Source organism: Miniopterus schreibersii, assembly GCF_964146895.1.
Source record: "Miniopterus schreibersii genome assembly, chromosome: 12".
Classification (NCBI taxonomy): Eukaryota; Metazoa; Chordata; class Mammalia; order Chiroptera; family Miniopteridae; genus Miniopterus; species Miniopterus schreibersii.
Window position 1 is genome coordinate 6,635,774 of NC_138112.1, and position 27,571 is coordinate 6,663,344.

General features: G+C 43.4%; 1 protein-coding gene across 1 annotated transcript; it reads right to left on the reverse strand.

Annotated features, from left to right (window-relative positions):
- Positions 1-2,001: 2,001 nt before the first annotated feature.
- REXO2 (RNA exonuclease 2) lies at positions 2,002-12,567 on the reverse strand. Its single transcript, XM_081154596.1, has 7 exons — positions 12,295-12,567; positions 11,335-11,418; positions 8,205-8,282; positions 7,519-7,630; positions 5,909-6,017; positions 4,508-4,561; positions 2,002-2,411 (listed from the first exon to the last, which is right to left on the reverse strand). Exons 1-7 carry the CDS (start codon positions 12,439-12,441, stop codon positions 2,282-2,284), a joined length of 714 nt encoding a protein of 237 aa, XP_081010722.1. The 5' UTR covers positions 12,442-12,567; the 3' UTR covers positions 2,002-2,281.
- Positions 12,568-27,571: the final 15,004 nt, after the last annotated feature.

A 27,571-nucleotide genomic window follows, 5' to 3' on the forward strand; every position in this document is an offset into this window, starting at 1 on the left:
CTCGCCACAGGGGCTCCCTCCCCTCATGAGTTAAGGCGGGGACCGTACCTGGATGACCCTAAGAACATAGCTGCAGGGTAATTATGGCGCAGACAGGAGGAGCCACTGAATGAAGCGCCCCAGGGGCGCTGGAGTGGCAAGTTCCGCTAAACACACTGATCATTTTTAAGGCTGCAGTTATCTTTAAAGGAATTTGCAGTGCGTTTTACAGAAATTACTCCAGAGCTCCGGGAATCCCTGTGGAATTACACCAGCACTACAAATTCCTATTTCTTATTTGTAAGCAGACTATTAAATAATGAACTAACCGCTGACCCACCCTGTCTTCACACAGACTTGCATCAGACCCGGCTGGCTCCTCTCACAGGCTGCCAATTATGTCACTAAAAATTAACACCTGCTACATAATGAAGACACAGAACAAAACATGAAGTCAGTAAGCTGGCCATTCCCGTGACGCAAGATTTAAAACAGACACCAGGAGTTAAAACTCCGAAGAAAACTAAAGGGTGGGGCTCGGCTAACCCGGCGCGCGCAGGCCAGCTGTGCGGGGGGATCCTGCAGCTTCGGCAGCACTGTCTGCTCCGGATGGACTTCTTTCGCAAGCCCAGTGTTTTTATCTTTTCTTGCAATAGAATTTGTAACATTCCTGAGAGTCAACTAAGGACAAAGACTATCTTGTGAAATTTTAGTGAGAAGCACGCACCAGTCACGGCCGCACGGTCAGTGTGGCTGTAACAGTCCTCAGCATCCTAGGGTCACGGGCACCAAGTGAACCCTAAGACAGCGTCCCCGCCGCGCTCACCCGTCACGGCACCTTCCCCAGAGGCCGTGACCGAGTCCACCCGCGTCAGGACGCGTGGGCTTCCGCCACCGGTGCTCGCTGCACCGGGCGCTGGGCTCAGAACCGCGCTCCGTGAATGTTGACTTCGGACGGTTCTGAGTCAGGCGCCGTGATTCTCGCTTTGTAGGTGAGAAAAGCGAGGCTTAGAAAAGTGAACCTGGCAGGGAGCTCGGTGTGAACCCAGAGCCTGACTCAGAGCCCCGTTCCTGACGGTCGCACATCCTGTCTCCAGGACACTGAAGCTGGTACCGGGGCGAACGCCACGGCTCTTCCAGTGGCCAGACTTGTTTTCATCAATTCACACACACTCCACTCATGAATTTGAACCTTAAATTACACATTTGGGAAAAGTTATACTAAAGTCTCTCTCCACTCACTAGGCTGCCGTATAAGTAAAACAACTTAGGGAATGAAACTATGAGAAAACTGTGACCTACCTGGTGGTTTCTGTGCCTATAACTCTCACACGTTAGGGTCACACTGCTCTGTTCACACATGGCCACGCTCGAGTTCGGAATGTACCTGGCGGCCACTACAGAAGCCCGTCAGTCCCGTGGCCCTCGAGGAAGGACAGGTTCCTGTGGGCTCTCCCAATTCCCGTTTCTTAAGGAGGCCTGTCAGAACGAGGTGTGTTCCACAGACACGCGATGCTAACGTGCCCTCGGGCTGAGGATCACCTAGGTGCTGTGCTCTAGGCACATACACTTAGGAGTTAAGATGGTCAAACTGAATCCCTTCGCAAATACCTCCTGACCATCGGGCCTGGGGCAGCCACCGAGTCACGTTCCACAAACGCAGCCCAGTGACGGCCTCGCACACAGTATCTACTCAATAAACCTGAGCTATTGCTAGACTCCCTGTCGGGTGGCTGACCTGAATTTCTTGAATACAGTGAAGAGCAGCTATTCCAAGGTTGTTAATTCCATAACTATGACAACGAACCCAAACCTGCTTCTCTGACTCTATCTCAGGTTGTTCTACCCTTGACGTGTAAAGCAAAGCAGAACAAGTTCCCTTCCTGTTTCACGTAAGAAACTTAACCCATCCCCAGTGGCATTATGACAATCTCAACGTTAGCCATACCAATGAGAAAGAAAGGAAAGGCCATCATTCTACAATGATTAAACTACTAAAGAAGAGATGGTACGAAAAGGTTTGCATTTCAATAGAACTAGCTTTATTCTTTTTAAAAAAACAAAAGAAATGGTCTAAAAGCAAATGCAGATTTGTACCAAGGGATGGGCATGACTCGGCACTTACAAAGTTGCTGCTGTGTCATAAATGAAAACAGCGTGTTAGGGGAAAAGTAGTATTTCAGGTGCTGTCTGCTTGAGTAATCTGGAGGTGTGAGGTAACGGAGAGGGGGTGCCTGCCAAGCAATCGGCGTGAACAACACCACCAGAGCTGCTCCCAGAGACCTGAGTGGTGGCACCGGCGTCAGCTCACAGTCTTCCCGTTCTCCCCGTTTTCCATGATTTTCCTCTTCTTCTCGTCTGTTTTCTTCTTGAAGATGTTATTTCGGTAAAACTGAAGTTCTCTGATGCTTTCGCTAATGTCGTCCAGTGCCCTACAAGCAAACATATTGCACTGAACTGAAATGCCCCAGAACAGTGGCAATGACCCCTTTACAGAGCATAACTCGTATAAATAACTTCAGAACAGGCACTGGTGTAAATGCCACTATCTGACATCGAGAACTGGGACACTTCACCCCGGCCGGTGTGGCTCAGTTGGCTGGGCGTCCCCCCATGCACCAGAAGGCTGCCGGTTGGATCCCGGGCCAGGGCACACGCCCAGGTTGCAGGCTCAATTCCCGGTGGGGCTGTGCAGGAGGCAGCCGGCTGACTGATATTTCGCGCTCATATCGATGGTTCTCTCTCCCCCCCTTCCTCCCTCCCTAGGTATCAATAAAAAAATCTTTAAAAAAGAAATTTAAAAAGGGAGAACTGGAACATTTCAGTAAAGCAAATATAAGTGCTTTTTTAAATTGTTTTACCAAAAAAAAAAATTTTTCTAATATATGAGATTTAAAGTTTCCCAAAACAGTTCCATAAGATGGTGAGGTATTCCACAGAAAGAAAGAATTCCAGAGTCAAGGAAGTTTAGGGAAAGCTAGATTAAACATTTCTTTTCATTTCTTTTTTGAAGTCCTTCGCAAAGCATTTAATATACTGATGTGTACTGTGAACTGCCAAGAGGAGGTTGTACTATATACACAGTATTTCTAAAACTTAATGGGCCATATCTGTGGAAAAATTAACAGTTCAAGGAGCAGTCTGGGAAGCACTGAGCAATATTTAGTGACGTCCTTGCACAAAATATCCTGCCATCCTGGAACATAACCCGTGACTCAGCACAGCAAACATCAATTACCAGACACCACCTAACCATGAAAGAGGTCCACCCCCCGCCGTGACGGGCTGTGCTGTAATCAGGGGCGGCTGCCTCGAGCCGCTCCACCAGCTGCTGCTCATGGGCTGTCGTCTCGGATGTCAGGTAACCAAGACGACCAGACGGCGTGCGGGTGAGGCGGTGGGCTCGCAATGGCGGGCCAAGGGCCTCTTCTAGAGGCTGAGCTGCACCGACTTTAGTGTAGGAGTTTTACAACGGGTGCTTCTGTGGTTAAGGTAACATTTTGCTTTCTTCCCAGGTCCTGGATATGTATGGTGGAGCTGAAACTATCAAAAATACCGCCTCTGGCTAAATCAAGGGACACAACATCCTACCCACAATACTGAAATCCAAAAAAGACCTGAAAACCCACAGTACTTTTCTAACCCATAATGTGGTAAAACCTGACCAATACTGAGCTGAGGCAATGCCACTGAGTGTGATTATCTGTACATTTCACTGCAGAAATATCAATGTTTTTTATTATGGGGTGCTTCCTCAGCCCCTGTTATGGGTATTACATAATAATCACTAAAGCCTGAAAAATTCTGAAATCCAAAATACATCAAGCCCCAATTATTTCAGACAAGGTATTCTACCCATGTATTACTGTGCTATAGTCCATGCAAGTCCAATTTTAAAAAACTAATGTCAGACTCTTTAGAGCAGGGATTGGTCTTTTTATGTTTGCCTAAAACTGTCCCCAGCACATAGTGGGAGCACAGTAAATGGATGAACCAAATGCTGCCCTTGGGAGCCAGCTACTAATTCCCCCATCAAGTTTTATTTTCCTTCTGAAAGACAACAAAAATCAAAAAGTAAAAGAGGACGCTAAATACATAAGATCTTTAAATTCCTTGTATACTTGTTCCTAAAGTTGCAAACATAAAAGAAACATTCTGAAAAACTAAAAAGTGTCAGAGTTACATTCACTGTAACACACAATGGTGCACGAAGTGTTCTAATTTTAAATGGCTACGAGTTTATATTCTTGGTTGGAAAAAAATTAATAATGCTCATTACCAGAAAAATTAGTTCTACATACCTACAAACTCATTCATCTAAAAGTTTTAAAACTGCAGTGAAGACATAAAGCCCTACATACCTCAAAGGAACGCTAGAACCCTGACCAGAATTTCTGGCAGTCTTAGCAAGAGAAAGTCCTCTTTGTGCGAGTTGCCCTCTATTGCCCCCCAAGGAAAAGGGTAGGAATCTAGCAGGTCAGGAATCTGGCAGGTCAGACTGCCAAGCACTGGAAGGACCCAAACTCACCTGTGCGAAGCAGCCTTCTTTGGTGCAAATTCATATTCTTCCGGGTACCAGCGTCTATACACAGCAAAAACGGAACTCTCAAAGGCAAGTGTCTCAAATATGCTGAGTAACTTTGTAAGCAACTTATTAACGGAAAAAGGCATTCGGGTTGCGACTATCAAGCTGCCTCCTTGCCTGGGCCTCTCTACCTTCCACCCTCTCCTCTCCCCGGGCTATGTATTCTCTTTGGGCAAGCTCAACCATGCCGAGGATTCCGCAGTCTGTCACTCCAGCCCAGCCCTCTCCTGGGTCTGTCACGGACATCCAACTGACCGCTGGGGACAGCACCTGAAAACCCATCAGACACTTCTAATTCAACTATATAAACCACACCCGCTGTCCTCAACACCTCCCTTCCATCTACCGAATCTCTCTGGCTTTCCTCTTTCCCTCTGAACAGTTCCACCATCCACCTAACTGCCCAAACTAGAAACACTAGAACCCTTCATCTCCCTTCCCTTTCCCTGCTTCCCACCCAAGCATTCAACGCCAGCCCCACGACTTCTCTCAAATACTTTACCCCACACCCTCTACCACCCAGCTGCCATCTCCCCAGCTCACTCCTCTCTCCAAGACGGTGCAGAGTCGCCTTTCCTATCACCCTGCCTCTCTTCCTGCCACCTGCTAATAAGTAGGATCTAATCCTATCACTCCTCTATTTATTTACACTTCTCAAAGGAAGCCCACCCTTTAAGATTCAGCCTCCTCAGCATGGCATACAAGCCCTTCCTAACTGGGCCTCGCCTCCCCCTTTTTCCAACCTCACGCTTTGCACCCCGGCACTAATGAACTATCTGCAATCCCTTGAACTTGTTTTGTGTCTATCTTCCTGCTCCCTCACATCTTTACACCTCTTCCCGTTCTCCAGAATGCTCTCTTCTCACTTACTACGTGGAAAACTTCCACCCTTCTTTAAACCTCAACTTGAAAGTTACTTCCTCCGTGAACTTCTCCCAGTCCCCTCACGCCAGCACTCGGGTGCTCCTTCCCTCGCGCCTTCAGCACTCTGTACGCACATTCCCGTTACAGGGTCATCGACACCTTTCCACCCATTGAAGTCTAAGCTCCTTAAGGGCTTTCCATCTATATGGTCCCAGCACGCAGGCCAACACATGGCCCAGAATGGGTGCTCAGTAAATTTGCTGGGTTAATAAAATTCATATGGAAGATTTTTGACACTGTTCCCCCCAATTCTCACTAGTCCAGAATAAATTACGGCCCTGTCCAAGCAAGTATGTGATGAGGAAGTTATACGCCCACTTTGCGTCCAAATTCTACAGCTCTAGTCAATTGCTTTCCACAAATTCTCAATTAAAGCATGCTAAATGAGACAACTTAATGGTTCCTAAATATAGCCCTTACCTGCACAGTTCCTTAACAGTGCTCACATCAATTATTCTATAATGAAGATGTTTCATGAACTGGGGCATGTATTTGTCAAGAAACTTCTTATCTGCATGAACTGAATTTCCTAGAAAGACACGAAGTACACCGCAGCTATGTATCTCTAGTAGTATACAACAGGATATAAAAATTCTTAAACTACATATGTAACGGAGATAATTTTTTTAATTCAAACAAATCCTAAAAGCACCTCAGATGTGAGTGCGTCTGATTAGGTTACAAGTGCAGATTCTGAGTATATAGCTAGTCTAGTTCACAAATTTGTAAATGGTCTCTTTCTGGACAAAAAGATAAATCTATCATTCTACATACTTAAAACAATGCACAAATCTATCTGTTACTTTTTTATATCAACCAGACATGCAAATTTTCTCCCAATGTCACAAAATCCACACTAACACTAAAAATTTAACTTTTAATGAATCACATAAGTTGAAACCTTTATTTACATTCCAATTTTAACAAACCATATCACTCATGTTCCCGTACAGTAATTTATATTAAAAACACTAAATTTTAAATGAGAACTGCAAAACAGACACCAGCTACATTGGCAAGGGGGAAAATTTATACAATATGTGCTCTAATATTTAATGTCAAAACTTTTTATGAATGTTTAAGAAAAACGTTAGTTACTATATCAATTTACACATACAAATTCAAATACATCTCCATAGAACATTAGCTTCCCTGACAAGGCAGTGCTTTCAAAAACCTAGAACTGGCTTGGTTTCTTTAAAAAGTCAATGTCACGAGGGGAAAAACACAGGTGGACCTTTTAGAATAAGAGACTAGCAACATAATAACCAAGTGAAATGCATGAGCCTTGATTAAACCCTGGTTCAAAAACAATTAAACCTTTAGAATGTGGACCAGATATCAGCTGAAGTTACTAAATTATTTTTAATTATCTTAATGTAATAATGCTATTGTGGTTACATAAGAAAATGTCCTTACTCGTAGGAAACGTCTGATGAAGTACCATGGTGCCTGCAATTTACTTTTGAATGACCAACAAAAAATAGAGAGGTCAAACAAACGTGACTTACGTGAGGTTAACAATCACTAAATCCAACTTTTCTGTACATTTAAAAATTCTCCATAATAAAAATATGGGGGAAATGTTTATTGAGTTAGTCTGAGTACCCCAGACCTCATATCAGGTTTCAGGGCATTTTCCCATTATTCATGTATAAATTATACACAAAAGAAAGATGTATAATCCAAATCAGGGCAAGAGGCCTGGCTGGCGTGGCTCAGTGGTTGAGTGACCTATGAACCAGGAGGTCACAGTTCAATTCCCGCCAGGCACACGCCTGGGTTGTGGGCTCCATACCCCTGGATCCCCAGTAGGGGGCGTGCCGGAGGCAGCCAATCAATGACTCTCATCACTGATGTTTCTCTCTCTCCCCCTCCCCTCCTCTCTCTAAAATCAATAAAACATATTTTTTTTAAAAATCAGGGTGAGTGGAAGACATGATGGTCTTGGCTGATCTTTCTGGAACTGCAGTCTCTAAACCACTAAAACAGATGACTACCTACAAGGCACACATAGGGTTGAATTTTACCTGCAAGTGGACAGAGCCCCGGAGGAGTCTGCTGTCGTACAAAGGACAGAAATTCATATTCTGCCTGCTGCAGTGTCATTGTACTCTCCTTCACTGCTTTGGTTAGACCAGACTGCAAGAGAAAATCCCCAGCACCCACCAGAAACACATGAAGTCAGTTTCCAAAGGCATCAAAAATGAAACTTTACTTCTAAAATGAGCAAATATTTAGGCCATTTACAGAGCCCCAGTTTAAACTGAAACTGCCATCTTTGCACAGATTTTTTTTCTTAAGAATCCAAGTCAAATAAGCTCTGTTCCCGATTGTTAATAGCATTTCCAGTCAAAAGAGGTGGTACTTGAAGTCCAAGGATATAACCTCTGGGGAGAAACAGCTATTAACAGGAGAGCAGCTTTCCCACTTGTCTGAAAGTTGGTGTCTAACCTTATCCAAAAGACTGATCTGAGCAACACTTGACCATCCACAACGCGGGGGCGACAGACTGAATGCAGGAGAGGAAAAAGGAGGCCCTCCAGGAGATGATCTCGAAAGGTCCCAGAGATGAAAAATAAACACAAAAGCAGCTTCCCAGGCTCGCCAAGCAATCTTCCGCTACCCCGTTTTAAAATACCATCCAACAATGGTATAGGATTCAGACGCGGGTACTCATGCCCAGGGCGGGAATCCTGTCATTTGGTAGTGTTACCTTCCCATGATGTTCCTTGCACCAATCTGACATGCTGTCCAGGAGCTCATCCGGCTGTTTTATAATCAGGTTAGGGCCCTGCAGGTGGGAGAAGCCATTAGTCATCCAGAATCAACAGGGATCACCTTGGTTTCTGAGATCAAGTTTAAGCTGCTTTAAGGATTAAATAGACATACCAGAGAAAGTAAGAGGTGAGGGCACTTGATTAACTCAAAAAGTGGTCCTCATTCATTCTAGCACTGTTTCTAACAGCAAAATAGAATAAATGGGCACACACACATACACACACCATTGAAAACTAAAAAGCTTATTAGGAGAAGAAATAGGTATCAAGGGTCGGCAAACTATAGCCCAGCCTGTGGCTTTTTCTGCTTTACTGCCAGCAAGCGAAGAATGTTTACATTGGTACAGAGTTGTAAAACAAACAAATGTACAACAGGTATGCGACACTGCAAGCCTAAAATATTTACTAATTGGTCTTTTTAAGAAAAGTTTGCTGACCCAATTATGAGTTCATTTTGAAGTGTCTATATTGCCAACTGAAAAAATCAAATTGCAGACCAGTACATATATATATTTCACCTACATTTGCTCAAATATACATATGCGCATTAATATATGCATATGAAATACCAAGAAAATATATAAAGTCAGGGGAGCATTATGGGGCAGAAGAACACGGTGAAAAACCAATCGCTTACTACATACATCTTTTGGATAAAATTACACTGTTTAACTGTGTTTTCATATTAAAAAATTAAAAAGGTAATTTGGTGACAACTGAAAAATAAAAGTGGCCTTTGAATTCTCAGCTCCATTTCATAGAACATTCAACTGTGAGTCTCCTGGATGAGTCCCAGCAGTAACAGAAGCCCAGCTCTGTGGCACTACAGCAAGTCACCTTCGGCTCAGTTTCTTCTGTACAATGGATATAAACTGCCCCCTCCCATCAAAAGGACGTTTTATTAACGTCCTATAAGAAATTATAGATATGAAAGTTCTTTGAACTCTCTAAAAGAACAGTACTGTAAATCCCAGGTATTATTACTACTAAGGTGGTAAAAGCATTTTGCAGTCACTGAAACAAATGGCTAAAATTTTACTAAAAGATGCCTAGAACAAAAAAGGAGTTTTAACCTAACAAGAAAACTGGGAATGGCAATCTCCACGAAGCAGCAAAAAATTTGCTGATATATTTTTTAAAAAACCAAACCTCATATTGTAAAATACGGCTCTAACCCTAGCCAGTTTTGCTCAGTGGTCAGATCATCAGCCCGCCGGACTGACGGGTCCCAGGTCCGATTCCGGCCAAGGGCACAAACCTCAGTTGCAGGCTCGATCCCGGGCCCTGATGGGGGCTCATGAGGCAGGCAACCAATCGATGTCTCTTTCACATCAATGATTCTCTCTCCCTCTCCTCCCTTCTCTCTCTCCCCCTTCCGTTCTCTCTGAAAATGGAAAAAATATCCTCAAACAAGGATTAAAGAAAACAAACAAACGGCTCTAGCAAACTGATGAAAAAGTTAACTACTGTCAATCTAAGGCTAACTTAGTCTAGATCCCAGTAAGCCACCCCCACAGAAAAATTTTCGGAGTGTGATGTTTGTTCTCACCAGCATAAAACATTTTCCCTCAAACCCATAGACAAAAATGAAACCTATTTTCCACAGAGCTGACGCTGAAGTGCCCACAGCCCCTAAGCATTCTTTAGCACCCTTACCCTCATCTGACTCAGTCTGTTTACAAATGTCACACATCCACAGCTGGGGAGCAGAGCCAAATTTCCTCCAGGGTACACATCCTAACTGGTCCATTAAAATGTCGCTATTTCCCATGACATCAACAGTCTAAGGAAAAACCTCCTTGTCAGCCAAGGGTAAGCAGGGCTGGTAAACACAGACACTTCTCTTCACTATTCATCTCTAGTAAATTCCAAGTGACAGGATAAAACAGCCAAACCTAAAACTCAGGGCTTTGTTTATTTATTTAAATAAGTCTGTTTATTTAAAGCAGTTGTTTTTTTTAAAGCTAGTTGTTACAATGACAAATACAGTCTACTGATTCTCCTCCAGCTGATCTATCAGGAGGTACTCCAGGACGCATGCCCAGGGCTCCACGACAGAGTAATTCCTCTATAAATGCCTTCTCCCCTCTCTTACCTCCCCAGGAAAGTCAGTCTTAAGTATAGGTTTATGAAATTCATCCAGTGCCAGTAACACATCAATCGTACCCTCTGGGAACTTATTTTAACAAGACTGTCTTTCCCACAAATACACCTACTACGTTCCTACCTTAGTCTCCCACTGCCTCTGACCACAGCTGACGATTTGAACACAGTTCTTCCAGGCCAGGGGTTTCACCCCTACCAATCAGGTGCCGTCACACACTTAATTAAATGTTTCATGAGTGGCCCAAAGACAACAGGTGTGTTTTATTTGTTTTGTTTAATGTTTTAGTTAAAAGCAGCATGTTAAAACTTTAATCATGCCTAGTGTCAACAAGAAAGATTTTCTGATTCTGCATCAACAGATTTTCTAAAATCTTAATACAGATCTAGAAAAATCACATGCTAGTTGAAAAGGCAAAACCTGCATATATGGAGTCAAGTTAAATTTAAGGTTATGATAGAAAGATGTCATCTTTGGCATGAGTCGCCAATCCTGATGGGACTGTACAGCTGGTTGTCTTACTGGTTAGGGGCACTTTACTCAGCCTGCCTGGGTTAAACCCCTGGCTCCTGCAATAACTAGTCAGGCGGCTTTGGGTAAATTACCCAACATCTCTGCGCCCATATGTCCTCCTCTATAAAATGAGTGTAACAGTACCTACCTTATGGCCGTCGTTAGGATTAAGAGTGAATTCATGTAAAGCACTCAGAGCTGTGCCTGGCACACAGTAGGTGCTCAGTAAATGATAACATTTCTGTTTCCGTAATTTGGGGCACAGCTTATTGAAAAATAACTAGGCTGTGAGATGAATTACTTTGGTTCTAGTACCAACCCTACCACACATGACCTAGCACATTACTTTGTACCTTAATCTTATTTTTTAAACAAAGAGATAGGGAAAAACAATCCCTGGACCCCCAATACACTCTCAACAGTACAGGTTATTACAGGGCATCTCGTACTTCAGCCAAAATGTTGAGATCAGAGTCGGTTATCAGACAGGCCATCTCAATAATCTGGTCCTTCTCAATGTCCAATCCTGTCATCTGTAATAAAAAATAAATATATAATACGCACAAAACCATCTTTCTGGCCTATTTTACCCAAGTTTATTTAACAGGAATTCCCTTAAGCAAATTCAATTCCTATCCCACAGTAAAGACAGAAGAGATAATAATGCTCCTTGGGCAAGCCCTCAAAGCATTAAACATTAGTCATTTACTCCATAAACATTCGCCGAGAGCCTGCGGCAGGTCAGGCAGCCTGGCCCTGGGGCAGACGCCGAACGCGCCCGGCGCGGGAGCTCGCGTTTGGGGAGAGATAACTAGTATCGCCGCGTCTCTGCGAGTTCACAAAGTTTTCACGCTGCTGACACCACCTGACCTCCACCGCAATCCAACGCAGAAAGTACCGGCATCACCCCCATTCCAGACACGAGCGAGGGCACTGAGGGGGGGGGGGTCCCCGGCGGGGCGTGGGAACCCGACGGCAGCAGCGGCCCGGCGCGCGGCGCCCCAGCAGCGCGGCCCGAGGAGCGGCGCCCCCGCCTCAGTTTCCTGGTCTGTGGCTCCGAGGGCAAGGCTGAGTCATGTCCGGAGCCGGTGCCGCTCCAGCACCCAGCGTCCTGCCGGCTGGGGTGCCCCCGCACCCCTAACTCAAAGGGACCGGAGAGGCAGGAGGTCCCTATCCGGGCGGCGCTGGGAGGCGGGGGCAGCCATATGGTGGCGCCTCCTTTTTGAAGGGACCCCAGAGTCCAGCGGGGCCCCCAGCACCCGCAGAACCCCTGCCCCAGCCGTGCCCCGCGCCGCCCGCGCCCGGGAGGCGCTCACCGCCACGTCCCGCCGCAGACCCCGCTCCCGGAGGGGCGCACCCCGGCGCCCCACGCACCTCGCCGCCTCCCCTCACCCCACCGACCGACGCACCTCCAGGTCCACCCAGACCATCCGCTGGGCCATGCTCTCCCCGGCCGCCATGGCTGCGCCGCCTTCGAGGACACCCCGCGCCCCGAACTGCCCGCGGCCCCCACCCACACCTCGCAACAGCCCGGCGCGCAGGGAGCCGCCTAGCATCACCCGGCACGAGCCGCGGCCCCGCCGAGCCGGCGCTGGCGCAGGCGCGATGGTCGCTAAACGTCGCAAACCCGCGGGGAGGTGCAGGAGCCCGAACCACAAGTCCCAGCAGGCAGCGCGCCGGCTCGCGCTGGGCAGCCCGGCTTAACTGCCGAATAGGACGACGGGACTTAGAGTCTCGCCGGTGACCGCGACCGGTTGCTCCGCCCCGTTGCTCCGCCCCCGCCACGTGTTTTCGGATGTTATTGGACGCGCTTGTTTTTACGAACTAAGTTTATTCCTTTCAAAGAGTCATTTCCTGAGTTTAGATTAGTTGTATACTGCGTCGTTGTTAAACTACTTCCTTACTTTGTTTGGCCAAAAAAGACCCGGTTACCTATTTTGGAGTTTTTTGTTTGTTTTTTTAACTCTATCTTTGCTTTTCACCGCGGGCGCCGAGCCCCACCCGCCCCGCGGGTCACTACCTGCCGCCCCTCCGCACACTGGCACCGTCCGTCGGTGCGCGCTGGGTGCTGAAGCCCGTCCTCGCGTTGGCAGAGGCTGGTCCTTGGTCCTCGGGGAGGGGTGGCGTCTGTCTCGGTCCAGCTGCTGGGTGTCGGTGGTCAAGCCTCCTACTCCACCCTTAGTTCTCAAAGTTAAATCTAGTCCTTGTATAACGAATCCAGGCGGCAAATTAAATTAAAATGGACTAAAAACAGCTAAATCTGCTCTGTAATCTGCTTTGATTTTGTTTTCTTTCTTAAAAAGAGACAGAGATGGAGGGAGGGAGGGAGAGAAAAACATCATTGCCTTAGGCGCCGGACTGCCAGGGAGCCCGCAGCCTCGGCCTGTTGGGAGGATGCTCTAGACGGCTGAGCTACCAGGGCCGCGGCTGCTTTGGTTTTAATGAAAATGTATTTAACCCATCATTTCCCCAGGTAAAGACGGCCACCAACAGGACCTTTCAAGTCTCTTAAATCTTGGTTATTCAGTAACAAATTTCTTTGCAGAGTGCAACTTGTCACAGCATTGGTTTCACCCTGGAATTAATATGCTCTATATATTTTTCTGAAAGTCTTACTGCCAGTAATTACAGAGCTTGTGATCCGTCGTCTAGTCCTTTCTGCCCGGCGAGCTGGTTTTGTGAGAGAGAAACTTTGTTGCCTCATCAGACTAAGGACGGCGCGCGTTTCACCTTCACCTCCCTTGCTGTGCCCAACCCGCCACCAGCCCCGGCGCAGAGAAACCCTCTCTGAAGGGTCACCGAATTGTGCGCACAGATTGTGTACACACGGTACGGAGACTTTCATTATGCAGGATGTGGATATATTGTAGCCGCATTGCCCGATGAGTCACATTGTTCTGCTGTAGCTTCTTACTCATTTGTAGCCTACTTTATACGAAAAAGGCTACATTTCTGTCTTAGGTTTTTTCTTAGTTTTGAACTTCACCCATAGAAAGTAGATTCAGTTGAAGTATATAACCTTTTATCAATTGGGCTTTTCATCACCCTCCTAAAGTATTACTATTTCTTTAAATTTCCAAAGAACTTTTGTTTTCAAAGTTACTACTGGAACATTGGCCAGTTTTATTACAAATTACAACATGCTATTTACATTTAAGAATTTATATCCTGAAAATTTATTATCAGCCCTGGCCGGTGTGGGTCAGTTGGTCGGAGCTTAGTCCTGTATACCAGAAGGTTGTGGGTTCGATCCCTGATCAGGGCTCATGTGGATTGATGTTTCTCTGTCACATTGATGTTTCTCTCTCTTCTTTCCCCTCTCTCTCTCAAATCAATAAAAGCATATCCTCAAGTGAGGATTTTTAAAAAATTTATTGGGAGCCCAAGTCCTTCTGATCGAGATCCTCCCCCCAAAAATGCATTATCATAATTTTAAAATATTGGATAGTCAAAATTATTTTTATAGTGAAAGTAGATTACTATGAAAACTGAAGTTTCAAAAATGTCCACACATTTTAGGTGAATGGCGGTATAATGTAAGAAGATTTACAGCTTACTGGTTTTTGTATGTAATATCATTAGATCAGTAATCTTAAAGATTAATGTCCTAAAGCAGAACAAGGTTTGCACCAGATTAACAAATCAAAACCATGTAAATAAGAGAGAGGACAGAGTCAAGAAAGTGGAGCCCTAGAATCTGAAAGCAGCTTGTCGCACAGTGGACTCAGTCATTTCTTTCCCTTTTCCTTAACAGTTTATCTCAAAGCTACACCACCCTAAGAAACTTTGTTTTTCTCAAATCTGTTGTGAACCTTTAAAAACTGCTTTTGTTAATTAACATCAAGGGTATAGGACCAAGAATTCTTGCCCTTTAAAATCACAGACAATGAGAAATGTTGACATTTGATGTTCTTTGTGATAATAGAATATCTCTTAAAAAATCTGAGCCATTTAGGTCACTGTGACACAAGAGAAGCTGCCTGTTTCCAACCCGGGGGCAGAGATTCAGATAAAAGGTCTTCAGCCAGCATTCCTCATTTATCTTAACTTTGTATTTTCTAGGGAAACAAGGCCCCGAGTCAGCTTCTTGCACTGCTGGTAGTCAGACTATAATGTTTCTAACAGAATCTATGACAATGTTTCTAACAGGATAGGGCCAAGGCCACACAAACCCTCCCTAATAATAAGAGATAACTAGATCTTTTTTTTTTTTTACATTTTTTTTACTTTCAGTTTTTAATTGTGGCAAAATATACATAATATAAAATTTCCCATTTTAACCATTTTTAAGTGTGCAGTTTAGTGGCATTAAGTACATTCATATTGTTGTGCATCCAGAACCTTATCTTCCCAAACTGAAACCCCATCCCCATTAAATACTAGTTCCCCATTTCACCCAGCTGCTGTCTACCAACATTCTCTCTGTCCCCATTAATTTGACTACACAGGGTACCTCATATAAGTGAAACCATACAGTATTGGTCCTTTTGTGGTCTGGCTTATTTTACTTATCTTAATGTCCTCAAACTCATCCAAGTTGTAGCAGGTGTCAGAATTTCCTTCATTTTCATGGCTAAATAATATTTCATTGTATGTATGCAAATACCAGACCTTGTTTATCCATTCATCAGTGGATGGATACTTGGGTTGCTTCTGCCCTTTGGTTATGGTGAATATTTACACGGATTCTAATTTTATTTTTTTATTGCTGCTTTCTTACCGGGACTTCCCCAGCGCCGCTTTGTTCCTCCCACCCCTTGAAGAAAGATTACTGTGACGATCAATCCAGAGGTGATCTCAGTCCCCTTAATTCTTCCTTAGAATCATCCTAAACCCTATTTCTTCCATTGATTTTTAGAGAGTGTGAAAGGGAGGGAGGGAGGGAGGGAGGGAGGGAGGGAGGGAGGGAGGGAGGGAGGGAGGGAGGGAGGGAGGGAGGGAGGGAGGGAGGGAAACACTGACGTGAGAGAGACACATCGATTGGTTGCCTCCCACAGGAGCCCCAACTGGGGCCAGGGATTGAACCTGCAACCCAGGTACGTGCCCTTGACTGGGAATCGAACCCACGACCCTTCAGGCTAATGCTCTAACCACTGAACCACACCGGCCAGAGCATCCTAAACCCTGTTTTTTTAAAAATCCTTCTCTACTCCTCCTTAGGAGAGGTCTCCGGTGCCTCGTGTTAACTGTCACAGGGCTGGTAAACCTAATATTGTTACCGTTATGTTCCTAACGAGTTGTATCTGATATGCTCTATCACATTCCTACTAAACTCGACTTTAATTTCCAGACTATGTTTATTTTTACACTTTTATCGCACGAGCACAGAGCCATGCGGTAGTGGTAATAGCGCTGGTTGGTAGTCGCCACAGTAATGACACTATCTCACGACCGTAAACTGTCCCACAGGTTATAACGCATTTTCAAGCAGGCAGGAGGAACTCACGGAGATCTACTCGTTGATGATAATGTCTCTTCTTTTCCTCCTGCGTGGAACTTTCTCTTGAGAAATGTTGACATCTGGTTTACTCCAATACCTGATAACTGCTGTTTACATCCTTATAATGCTCTGGGGAGGAGTAAAAGATGACAAATCTCTTGCCTTCACCCTATATCACTAAAAAATGCGAGGTAAAAACATAAACCAAACATAATCTTCCAAATGCACCTTGTTCAAAACAGACATCCTAAAGGTTTTCATGAAATTTGAATGACATTTTATCTCAGTTCAGTTCAATAAACACAGAATACTTAGCTGTATCAAACACCTTGCTAGAATGCCAAAGTGAAAATACCTTTACTAAGCTGATACTACACCACACGCCGTAGGCATTTAAGATATTAATGATTCATTTTGGGTCTAGAGTTGTTTCTTTAGCAGATAAGGCAATAGCTTTAATTTTTCCATCTGTGAAATGGGTTGTAAGATGATTAAATAGAAACATGTAGAACATCTAATTTGTTACATAGTAGGTGCTCATGTACTTCTGTAAGCAAATCAGGGGATAGGTAATTTAATACAAAGAGATGGTGCCAATGCTTTAAAGAATTATAGAGCTCCATGGGAACACAGTGGGAAAGGATTCATTTTGACTAGAGATACAGGAGAACAGAGATTGAGTTAAATCCTGAAAGAAGAGAACTTTGACAACACACATTATGGGTAAGAATATCCCAGATGGAATATCTTGGACCTAAGCAACGGGGATGATTAGGCTTTAACGTAAAAGAGAAATCCAGTGGAGAGAACAAACTGCGGGAAGACCAGGTGAGGGTGGATGAGTTCAGTTTTGAAAAGGTCGAAGTTGTGCGTTAAGAGAGGTGACTCCGTAGAGATGTCCTGCAGGCAGCTAGGAAGAGGGCGGGGCTAGAGACCTTAATTTGGAACTCATACATAGGACAGCTGAAGTTATGGGACAGCGAGCTTGCAAGGTGTCTAAACCATATAGCCACAGGCCCATGACAACCTTGAGAATTTTATTTTTTGCAAATTTTTAAATCTAAGAAGCAGAGAAGATGCTCAGCTTGATTAGTACGTGTTGTCACATACTGAACAAACCGTCAAATGGGTTGTAAAATGATTAAATAAAAACATATAGAAGCCTCCCAGAAGTCTGTTTCTCGGAAGGAGTATCCTGAGTGAGAGCTCAGGAAGCAGCCAGAAGCAAAGAATACAGTCAACACAAAAGCTGACTGAATCGGAGGGAGAACAGGAATGACTCTCACAGCACAGCAACTATCACATAGCTTTGTCTCCTGGTTCAGTCCCTTCTGGACTCATATCTGAGTCCTGTGCAGAACAGAGAGGCTGCAGGTATTCAAAACGAGCCTTTCAATTAAAAGCACATGTGATAATGGTCTCACACAACACTGCTTGAGTTCTCCGCTAGCATAACAAAATTTTAAAAGACAAAACTTGCCCTGGCCGGTGTGGCTCAGTTGGTTGGACGTCGCCCTGTGCACCAAAAGGTCCCTGGTTCGATTCCCAGTCAGGGCACACGCCCAGGTTGAGGGTGCCTCTCCAGTCAGAGTGCATACGAGAGGCAACCGATTGATGTTTCTCTTTCACATCAGTGTTTCTCTCTCTCTCAAATCAATAAAAACATCTTTAAAAAAAAAAGACAAAACTTAAGCAGGGCAATAGCAGGGATGTGGAGCAAAGAGGACTGTTCTCATTGGTGATATTTCCTTCCACATGGAGGAAGCACCACTGGCATAACATCCTGATTTCTTGCACCTGGACCCTTATTTTGCCATAAAAATGTAAAGTAAATTTCAAGATTGGAGGCAATTTAGTCATCGGCAAGACAGCACCAAGACAGTGTTCTGGGGTTGGGATTGTTTAAAATCCCATCAATACTTGGGCAGGGGGTCCTGTGTTATTTAGGTGAAGAGCATTGCAGAGTTAAGTTTGTGTTTTGTCAGTGTGACCTCATTTGCACCCACACTCTGAGACTTAACCACCTGCCTGAACTACCAATTGACCTGGTAATCTCTAGGTGTCTTGATAAGAAGGTTGACTCGATTAGTAATTGTCACTGAAGTAAAATTTGAACAATTCTATAATTATGAATCCTCAAAGTAAATGCCACTGGCAATTATAACATCAAGCTAGATGTCATTAAACCAAAAAAAAAAAAAAAGTGAGCAGGAATATTCAGTGTGGTCCATGTATAATGAAAAAAGCAGTAGGCTTTGGAGACAAAATAGCGTGTCTGCAGTTGTGAATCACCTCTTGCCCCTCCCATTTTTTCCTTCCCTTGATTTTAAAAAAGGCTGAACTTTGGCTTGGTTAAAATGGAGTTGAGGAACCTCTAAAACCCCCATCACCTGGATTGGGCAACTTCTCAATCAATAAAGCTTTCCTTACTCCAAACTCTGATGTTTTGAATATTACCTTTTGAAGAATTAAGCACATAAACTTTGGACCAGTAACAAAAGTGACACTGCTCCACGAGCCAGAGCAGCGGTGACCCAGCCCCTCACAGGACAACCACTTGCTCCACCCTCCTGACTTCTGGTGGCCCCACCCTGCCTAGCTTGCACTCTGCAATATGATCAGCTGGCTCTGTCCAACCTGGTCCCACAGTGAAGAATTTTTTGGAAGATGCTCAAGGAAGTTCAGGTAGACTCTGGGAAAGACAGTTGTAGAGCTCTTGGAAGGGGGACCTTTTTTACCTCGCACACCCAACCAAGTCCACTGTTTCTGTGTAGAGCCCTCCCTTCACACAACCAAATATGAGTCTGTTTGGGCTTGATAAACACTGCTGGCCTCACCCTGACAACTCCCTGAGACCCCCACCCCACCACAAAGATCTACGGGCTCCCAGCAGATGGTGGGTGGTGGTGACTTTATTGTACCCTGAGACTGTTGCTTAGTGGCCTCAGAACCACCACTGGTGCTGATTTTGAATCTATATCAATCTAGTGAGCACCATTTGTCCCCTACCTAGTGACTCACTGAGAACCTACCTCACCCAACTTGCATACCACCAGAGGCTCTTTCACTGAATGAGCCTAACAGATAGCTAGCAAGCGGAGGTATATCTCCAGGAGCCTTGGGCCTTTGGCTGACCTTCCACCAGACTTGGTAGTAGTGGAAACCAGCCTTGGTGCACAGCTTGGCCCCTTCCATGCACATGCAGGCCCATGAGAGGAAGCCACAAACTGTGCATTGCTTTGTGGCTCCAAACAGGTAGCCCAGGGCCAATCACATGCAGGACCTAACAGTGACCTGCACTGGGGTCCCTCCTAAGAGAACCCAGAACTAACACACAAGGGGGCAGCATTCAGACCACACTAGAGCATGGTACAATTAGCTCCACAAGCAGCACACCAAGAGGGAGATCTGAGCAGGCACCAGAACCTGTTAAAGCAAATTCCACTTCATGGGGTCAGCCCACACACAGGAGCTCATACATTGCAATTGAGGTCAGTCCTCATAGTCAGCCAGCCAAGGGGCAGGCCAACAAAAATCAATACTCTACTACAACATGGAGGTTCACATAATCCACAAAAGGGACATTCCCCCATCACCTAGTTCAGATAATAAGGTGCACTGAGCCTCATAAGACACTTACTAGATAAGGCCACCATTCCAAGTCTGGAAGACATACCAGATCTACTTAACACAAAGAAACAAATACAGAGATGCAGCCAAAATGGGGACACAAACAAACATATCCTAAATGAAGGAAGGTGAAATCCTCAGAAAAAGTACAAAATGAAATGGAGGCAAGCAAGCTACCAGATAGAGTTTAAAAAACAAAACAAAAAAAATGGTTACAAGGATGCTAAACAAATTTAGGGGGGAAAAAATGAATGAAATCAGTGAGAACTTAAACAAAGAGAGAGTAAACATAAAAAGGAACATAGAAAGCATAAAAGCAAACCAGTCAGAAATAAAGAACACAGTATCTCAAATGGAAAAAACACTAGAAGGAATCAACAGCAGGCTAAATAAAGCAGAGGACTGAATCAGTAATTTGTAAGACAAGGTAGCAGAAAACACCCACTCAGAGGAGCAAAAAGAAAAAAAGAATTTTAAAAAATGATAATCTAAAGGACCTCTGGGACAACATGAAGCATAACAACATCCACATCATAGGAGTTCCAGAAGGACAAGAGATAGAGCAAGGGATTGAGAGCTCCTATGAAGAGATAATGGCTGAAAGCCAGGCCAGCATGGCTCAGCAGTTGAGCATCAACCTATGATCCAGGAGTTTGCTGTTCGATTGCCAGTCAGTGCACATGCCCAGGTTATGGTCTTGATCCCCAGTAGGGGGTGTGCAGGAGGCAGCCGATCAAAGACTCTTTCATCATTGATGTTTCTATCTTTCTCTCTCCTTCTCCCTTCCTCTCTCTGAAATTAACAAGGACATATTTTAAAAAAGAAAAGAAAGAATGGCTGAAAAATTCCCTAACCTGGTGAGGGAAAAAGACACAAAGGTCCAGGAAATTCAGAAAGTCTCAAACAAGATGTACCCAAAGAGGCCCACTCCAAGACACATCATAATTAAAATGACAAAGGTTAAAGACACACAATTTTTAAAGCATTGAGAGAAAGATGCTTAGGTACCTACAAGGGAACTCCCATAAGACAGTCAGCTGATTTCTCAACAGAAATATTTCAGACAAAAAAAATTAGCACAAAATATTCAACATGATGAAAAGGAAGCACCTACAACCAAGACTACTCTACTCAGATAGGTTATCGTTTTAAATTGAAGGAGAAATAAAGAGTTTCTGGACAAGAAAAAGCTGGAGGAATTCATTACCACAAAACCAGCATTACAAGAAATATTAAACGGTCTTCTTTAAGAAGAAGAAAAAGGGGAACATAGTTATAAAAAATAAAATGGCAAGGAATAAATACCTATCAATAAGAAAGTTAAACATAATTGACTTAAATGCTGCAATCAAAAGACATAGGGTAGATGAATGAATAGGAAAAGAAGGCTCCAGGATATTAAAGATGGCAGCAGACTGAGTGGATGCTACACTGACACTCTCCCAGGACCAAACAGGAATTACAACTAAAATATAGAAAAACCTTCCTGAATAATCAACTGCAACTGAAGAAGAGCTGGAGAGCACCCTCATAACCAAGGAGGAAAAGTGGAGACCACATAGAGACTAGAAGAAAGTGCAGAGGCACAAGAGGGCTGGCTGGGCTCCCACAGGCAGCAGCTGAAGGTCCAGAGGGAGATCTCAGCTCTGGGGGTTCCCACTGAGGACTCTGGGGCCTAAACACCAGGCTGGGCTTCCCAGCCCAGAGCACCAAAACTGAGAAAGGTGCCCACATAACATCTGGCTGTGAAAAGCAGCGGGGTTTCTGTCTGCCAGGAAGAGATGGCTGGAACTGTAGGCACCCTCTTAAAGAGCCAAAGCACAAAGTTTCATGTGCAGCCACTCACCTTGGGCTCCCGCAGAGGGAAGGCAGAGTGGACTGGAGCTATGTGAGGAGAATCTAGGGTTATGGGCTCTGGAATAGAGCTCAGAGGGCACGCTTCTGGACTCCTGTGCCGAGTCATTCCCCCAAACTGCAGAGGACATCTTTCTCAGGCAGACATTTACCTTCCAAGCAACTTTTGCCTGAGGGGGAAGCAGTTGTCCCACCCTACTGGAAGACCTCTCACTGTACCCTGTGGTATTTCTGCAGCCTGAGGCTCGTTAAGAGAATCAGATTACTTAGCCTGCAGGCAGAGGCAGATTTCGGAGTGCTTTGAGACTTTGCCTGATCTGCTTCTAGACCGGAGCCTTGGAAAAGCAAACTATGGTGAGCATATTGGTCCTGTCCAAAAGCACCCAACCCCAACAGTGGGGAAGTCAAGCCATGGGTTGTTGATAGCTCCAAACAGGGTACTCAAGGCAAGTCACAAAGAGCATCTGACATTGGCCTGGACCAGAGATCTTCCAAAAAGACTGAGTCTTAGCAGTCTTACCTAATACATAGAAACAAACCCAAACAGGCAGCCAAAATAAGGAGGCAAAAAACAAGCCCTAAATGAAAGAACAAGAGAAGTCTCCAGAAAAAGAGCTAAATGAAATGGAGATAAGAAATCCATCAGACAGAGTTCAGAATACTGATTGTAAGGATGCTCAACAGCATGAAAATAGATATGGAAACTGAAAAATGACCAGACAGAAATGAAGAATGACATAGCAGAAATAAAGAATGCATTGGAAAAAATAAACAGTAGATTGGAGGTAGCTGAGGAACAGATCAGTGAATTAGAAGACAGAGTACAAAAAAAATCACTCAATCAGAAATCCAAAAAGATAAAACAATTATAAAACAGGAGGACAGTCTAAGGGAGCTGCGGGACAACATGAAATGTAACTATTAGCATCATAGGAGTGCCAGAAGAGGGCGAAAGTAAGCAAGGGATAGAGAACCTGTTTGAAGAAATCCTGGCAGAAAGCTTCCCTAACCTGGTCAAGGAAAAAGCCATACAAGTTCAGAAGGCACAGAGAGTCCCAAGCAAGAAGAACCCAAAGAGGCCCACATCCGGACAAATCATAATTAAAATGCCAAAAATTCAATACAAAGAGAGAATCTTAGAGGAAGCAAGAGAAAAGCAATCTGTTACCTACAAAGGAGCTCCCATAAGGCTGACAGATGACTTCTCATCAGAAGCTCTACAGGCCAGAGGGGAAAGGCATGAAGTATTCAAGGTAATGCAAAACAAGGTTCTGAAACCGAGACTACTCTATACAACAAGGTTATCATTCAAAATAGATGATGAAATAAAGAGCTCCCCAGACAAAAAAGACTAAAGGAGTTTATCTCCACCAAACCACCATTGTAGGAAATGTTAAAGGGACTGTTGTAATTAGAAGTAGAAATAAAGAAAGAAAAAATAACATAGGCATAAAGAATTAAAATAAGCCTGGCCAGGAGTGGCTCAACAGTTGAGCATCAACCTAGGATCCAGAAGATTGGGGTTCAATTCCCAGTCAGGGCACATTCTCAGGTTGCGGGCTCACTCCCTAGCCGGGGATGTGCAGGAGGCAGCCGATCAATGATGACTCTCTCATCATTGATGTTTCTATCTCTCTCCCTCTCCCTTCTTCTCTTTGAAATCAATAAAGATAATTTTTTTTTTAAAAAAAGTCACCACATAATATTGAAGGGATCAATCCAACAAGAGGATATAACCCTGATAAACATATATGCACCCAATATAGGAGCACCTAAATTTATTTTTAAAAAAACTTCTGGAGGACTTTAAGGGAGAGATTGAAAGCAGTACAGTCATAGTAGAGGACTTTAACACCCCACTGACTTCACTGGATAGATCTTCCAGACAAAAAATCAACAAGGAAACAGTGAACCTAAATGACACTCTAGATCAGATGGATTTAACTGACATTTACAGAACATTCCACCCCAAAGCTACAGAATACGCACTCTCCTCAAGTGCACATGAGACATTCTTGAAGATAAACCAGATGTTAGGACACAAAACAAGTCTCTACAAGTTCAAGAAGACTGAAATCATATCAAGCATCTTCTTGGATCACAATGGCATAAAATTCAAAATCAACTGCAGTAAAAACACTAAAAACATTTAAACACATGGAGGCTAAATAGAATACTATTAAACAATGAGTGGGTTACAAAAGAGATCAAGAAAGAAATAAAAAACTTCCTGGAAATAAGTGTGAATAAACTCAAAACAACCTCAAATGTATGAGACACAATGAAACTCCAAATGGGACACAGTCCTGAGAGGGAAGTTTATAGCACTACAATCCTACCTCAAAAAACAAGAAAAACTTCTAATAGACTCTCTAACTCTACAACATAAATACTTAGAAGGAGGGCAACAAGAAAAGCCCAGAGTAAGTAGAAAGAAGGAAATAATAAAGATCAGAGCAGAAATAAATGACATAGAGACTAAAAAATAATACAAAAGATCAATGAAACCAAGAGCTGGTTCTTTGAAAAGATAAACAAGATTGATGAACCCTTAGCCAGACTCATCAAGAAACAAAGAGAGAGGACCCAAATAAAGAAAATCAGAAATGAAAGAGGTGAAATAACAACTAACCAAACAGAAATACAAAGGATTGTAAGAAAATACTATACACAACTCAACTATATGCCAACAAGCTGGACAACCTAGATGAAATAGACAAACTCTTAAAAAAATACAACCTTCCAAAACTCAACCAGGAAGAGTCAGAAAACCTAAATAGGCTGATAGCTGCTAATGAAGTTGAAGCAGTAATAAAAAACTCCCAGCACACAAAAGCCATGGTCCAGACAGCTTCACTGGGGAGTTTTACCAAACATTCAAAGAAGAACTAACACCTATCCTCCTCAAACTATTCCAAAAAATCCAATAGGAAGAAACACTTCCAAGCTCTTTGTACGAAGATAGCATTAGCCTAATTCCAAAACCAGAAAATGACATTACAAAGAGAGAATTACAGGCCAATATCCATGATGAATATAGATGCTAAAATCCTCAACAAAGTATTAGCAAATCGAATCCAGAAACATATTAAAAAAATCATACACCATGACCAAGTAGGATTTATTCCAGGGAGGCAAGGCTGTTATAATATTCACAAATCAATAAACGTGATACATCACATAATCAAACTGAAAGACAAAAATAACATGATCATATCAATAGATGCAGAAAAAGCATTTGACAAAATTCAACACCCATTTTTGATAAAAACTCTCAGCAAAGTGGGGATAGAAGGATCACAGCTCAACATAATACAGGCCATATATGAAAACCTATAGCCAACATCATACTCAATGGGCAAAAACTAAAACCATTTCCCCTAAGAACAGGAACAAGACAGGGATGTCCACTTTCACCACTCTTATTCAACTTAGTACTGGAAATCCTAGCCACAGTGGTCAGACAAGAAGAAAACATAAAAGGCATCCAAATTGGAAAGGAGGAAACAAAACTGTCATTATTTGCAGATGACATGATATTGTACATAGCAAATCCTAAGGACTCTGCCAAAAAACTACTAGGTTTAATAAATGAATTCAGCAAGGTAGCAGGATAAAAACTAACACCCAGAAATCGATGGCATTTTTTTTCTTATTTTTAAAATACATCTTTATTGATTTCAGAGAGAGGAAGGGAGAGGGAGAGAAAGATAGAAACATCAATGATGAGAGAGTCATTGATTGGCTGCCTCCTGCACGTCTCCAACTGGGAATTGAGCCCACAACCCAGGCATGTGCCCTGACCAGAAATTGAACCCGGATCTCCTGGATCTTAGGTTGATGCTTACACACAGCTGTGCATGACGGCATTTTTATACACCAGTAGCATACTCTCAGAAAGAGAAACTAAAAAAAATCCATTTATAATTGCAACAAAAAAATTAAGATACTTAGGAATAAACTTAACCAAGGAGGTAAAGACCTGCACTCAGAAAACTACAGTACACTGCAAAAAGACATAGAGGAAGATATAAACAAGTGGAAGAATATACCATGTTCATGGATTGGAAGATTCAACATCCCAAAACCAATCTATAAATTCAATGCTATCTCTATTAAAATACCAACAGCATATTTCACAGATCTAGAACAAACACTTCGAAAATTTATATGGAACCAAAAAAGACCCCAAATAGCCACAGCAATCTTCAGAAGGAAGAACAATGTTGGTGGGATCACAATACCAGATATCAAGTTATTCTACAAAGCCACTGTAATCAAAAGAGCCTGGTATTGGCACAAGAACAGAAATATAGATCAGAGGAACAGAACAGAGAACCCAGAAATCAACCCAGGACATTACACTCAATTAATATTTGACAGAGGAGGCAAGAGCATACAATGGAGTAAAAAGAGAGCCTCTTCAATAAGTGGTGTTGAGAAAATAGGACAGGTACATGCAAAAACATGAAGCTAGGCCACCAACTTACACCACACACAAGAATAAACTCTAAGTGGATAAAAGACTTAAATGTAAGACGTGAAACCATAAAAATCCTAGGAGAAAACATAGGCAGCAAAATCTCAGACATCTCTCGTAGCAATATGTTTGCCGATACATCTCCTAGGGCAAGAGAAACAAAGGAGAAAATAAACAAATGGGACTACATCAAAATAAAAAGCTTCTGCACAGCAAAAGAAACCATCAACAAAACAAAAAGGAGCCCACTGTATGAGAGAACATATTTGCCAATGACACATCTGATAAAGGGTTAATATGCAAAATATATAAGGAACTCATACAACTTAACAAAAGGAAGACAAACAATCCAATTAAAAAACGGGCAAAGGACCTAGACAGACACTTATCCAAAGAGAACATACAGATGGCCAAGAGACATATGAAAAAATGCTCAACATCACTAATTATAGGAGAAATGCAAATTAAAACCACAATGAGGTATCACTTCACACCTGTAGGAATGGCTCCATCAACAAATCCAAAAACAACAAGTGCTGGCAAGGGTGTGGAGAAAAGGGAACCTTAGTATACTGCTGGTGGGAATGCAGACTGGTGCAGCCACTATGGAAAACAGTATAGAGTTTCCTCAAAAAATTAAAAATTGACCTGCCATTTGACCCACTGATCCCACTTCTAGGAATATATCCTAAGAAACCCAAAACACCAATCAGAAAGAACTTATGCACCCCTGTGTTCATAGCAGCACAATTTACAATAGCTAAGATCTGGAAACAGCCCAAGTGTCCATCAGTAGATGAGTGGATAAAAAAGCTGTGGGACATTTACACCATGGAATACTATGCAGCTATAAAAAAGAAGGATCTCTTACCCTTTGGGACAGCATGGATGGAACTGGAGAGTATTGTGCTAAGCAAAATAAGCCAGTCAGAGAAAGACAAGTACCACATGATCTCACTCATATGTTGAATATAATAAACAAAATAAACTGATGAACAAAATAGATCCAAAGACAGAAGCATGGAACAGACTGAGAGATCTCAAAGGGAAGGCGGGAGTGGGGGAGTGGGTGGGGAGAGATTAATCAAAGAATGTATATGCTTATATGCATAACCTATGAACACAGACATTGGTATGAGGAAGGCCTGGTATGTGGGGTGTAGGGGATAAATGGAGGAAAGGGGAGACATCTGTAATATTTTCAACAATAAAGATAATTTTTTTAAAAAAGAAAAGCCCGGCTGAGCGTGGCTCAGCAGTTGAGTATCGACCTAGGATCCAT

Bases quoted from the DNA above. Each gene is read 5' to 3' on its own strand.
- REXO2 (XM_081154596.1), bottom strand. From the start codon at position 12,441: ATGCTAGGCGGCTCCCTGCGCGCCGGGCTGTTGCGAGGTGTGGGTGGG. The intron at 4,562-5,908 runs GTAAGGGCTATA...TGCTGTGTATAG, and splicing joins ACTGTTAAGGAACTGTGCAG to ACGCTGGTACCCGGAAGAAT. The intron at 2,412-4,507 runs GTGAGTTTGGGT...GTTTGCTTGTAG, and splicing joins AAGAAGGCTGCTTCGCACAG to GGCACTGGACGACATTAGCG.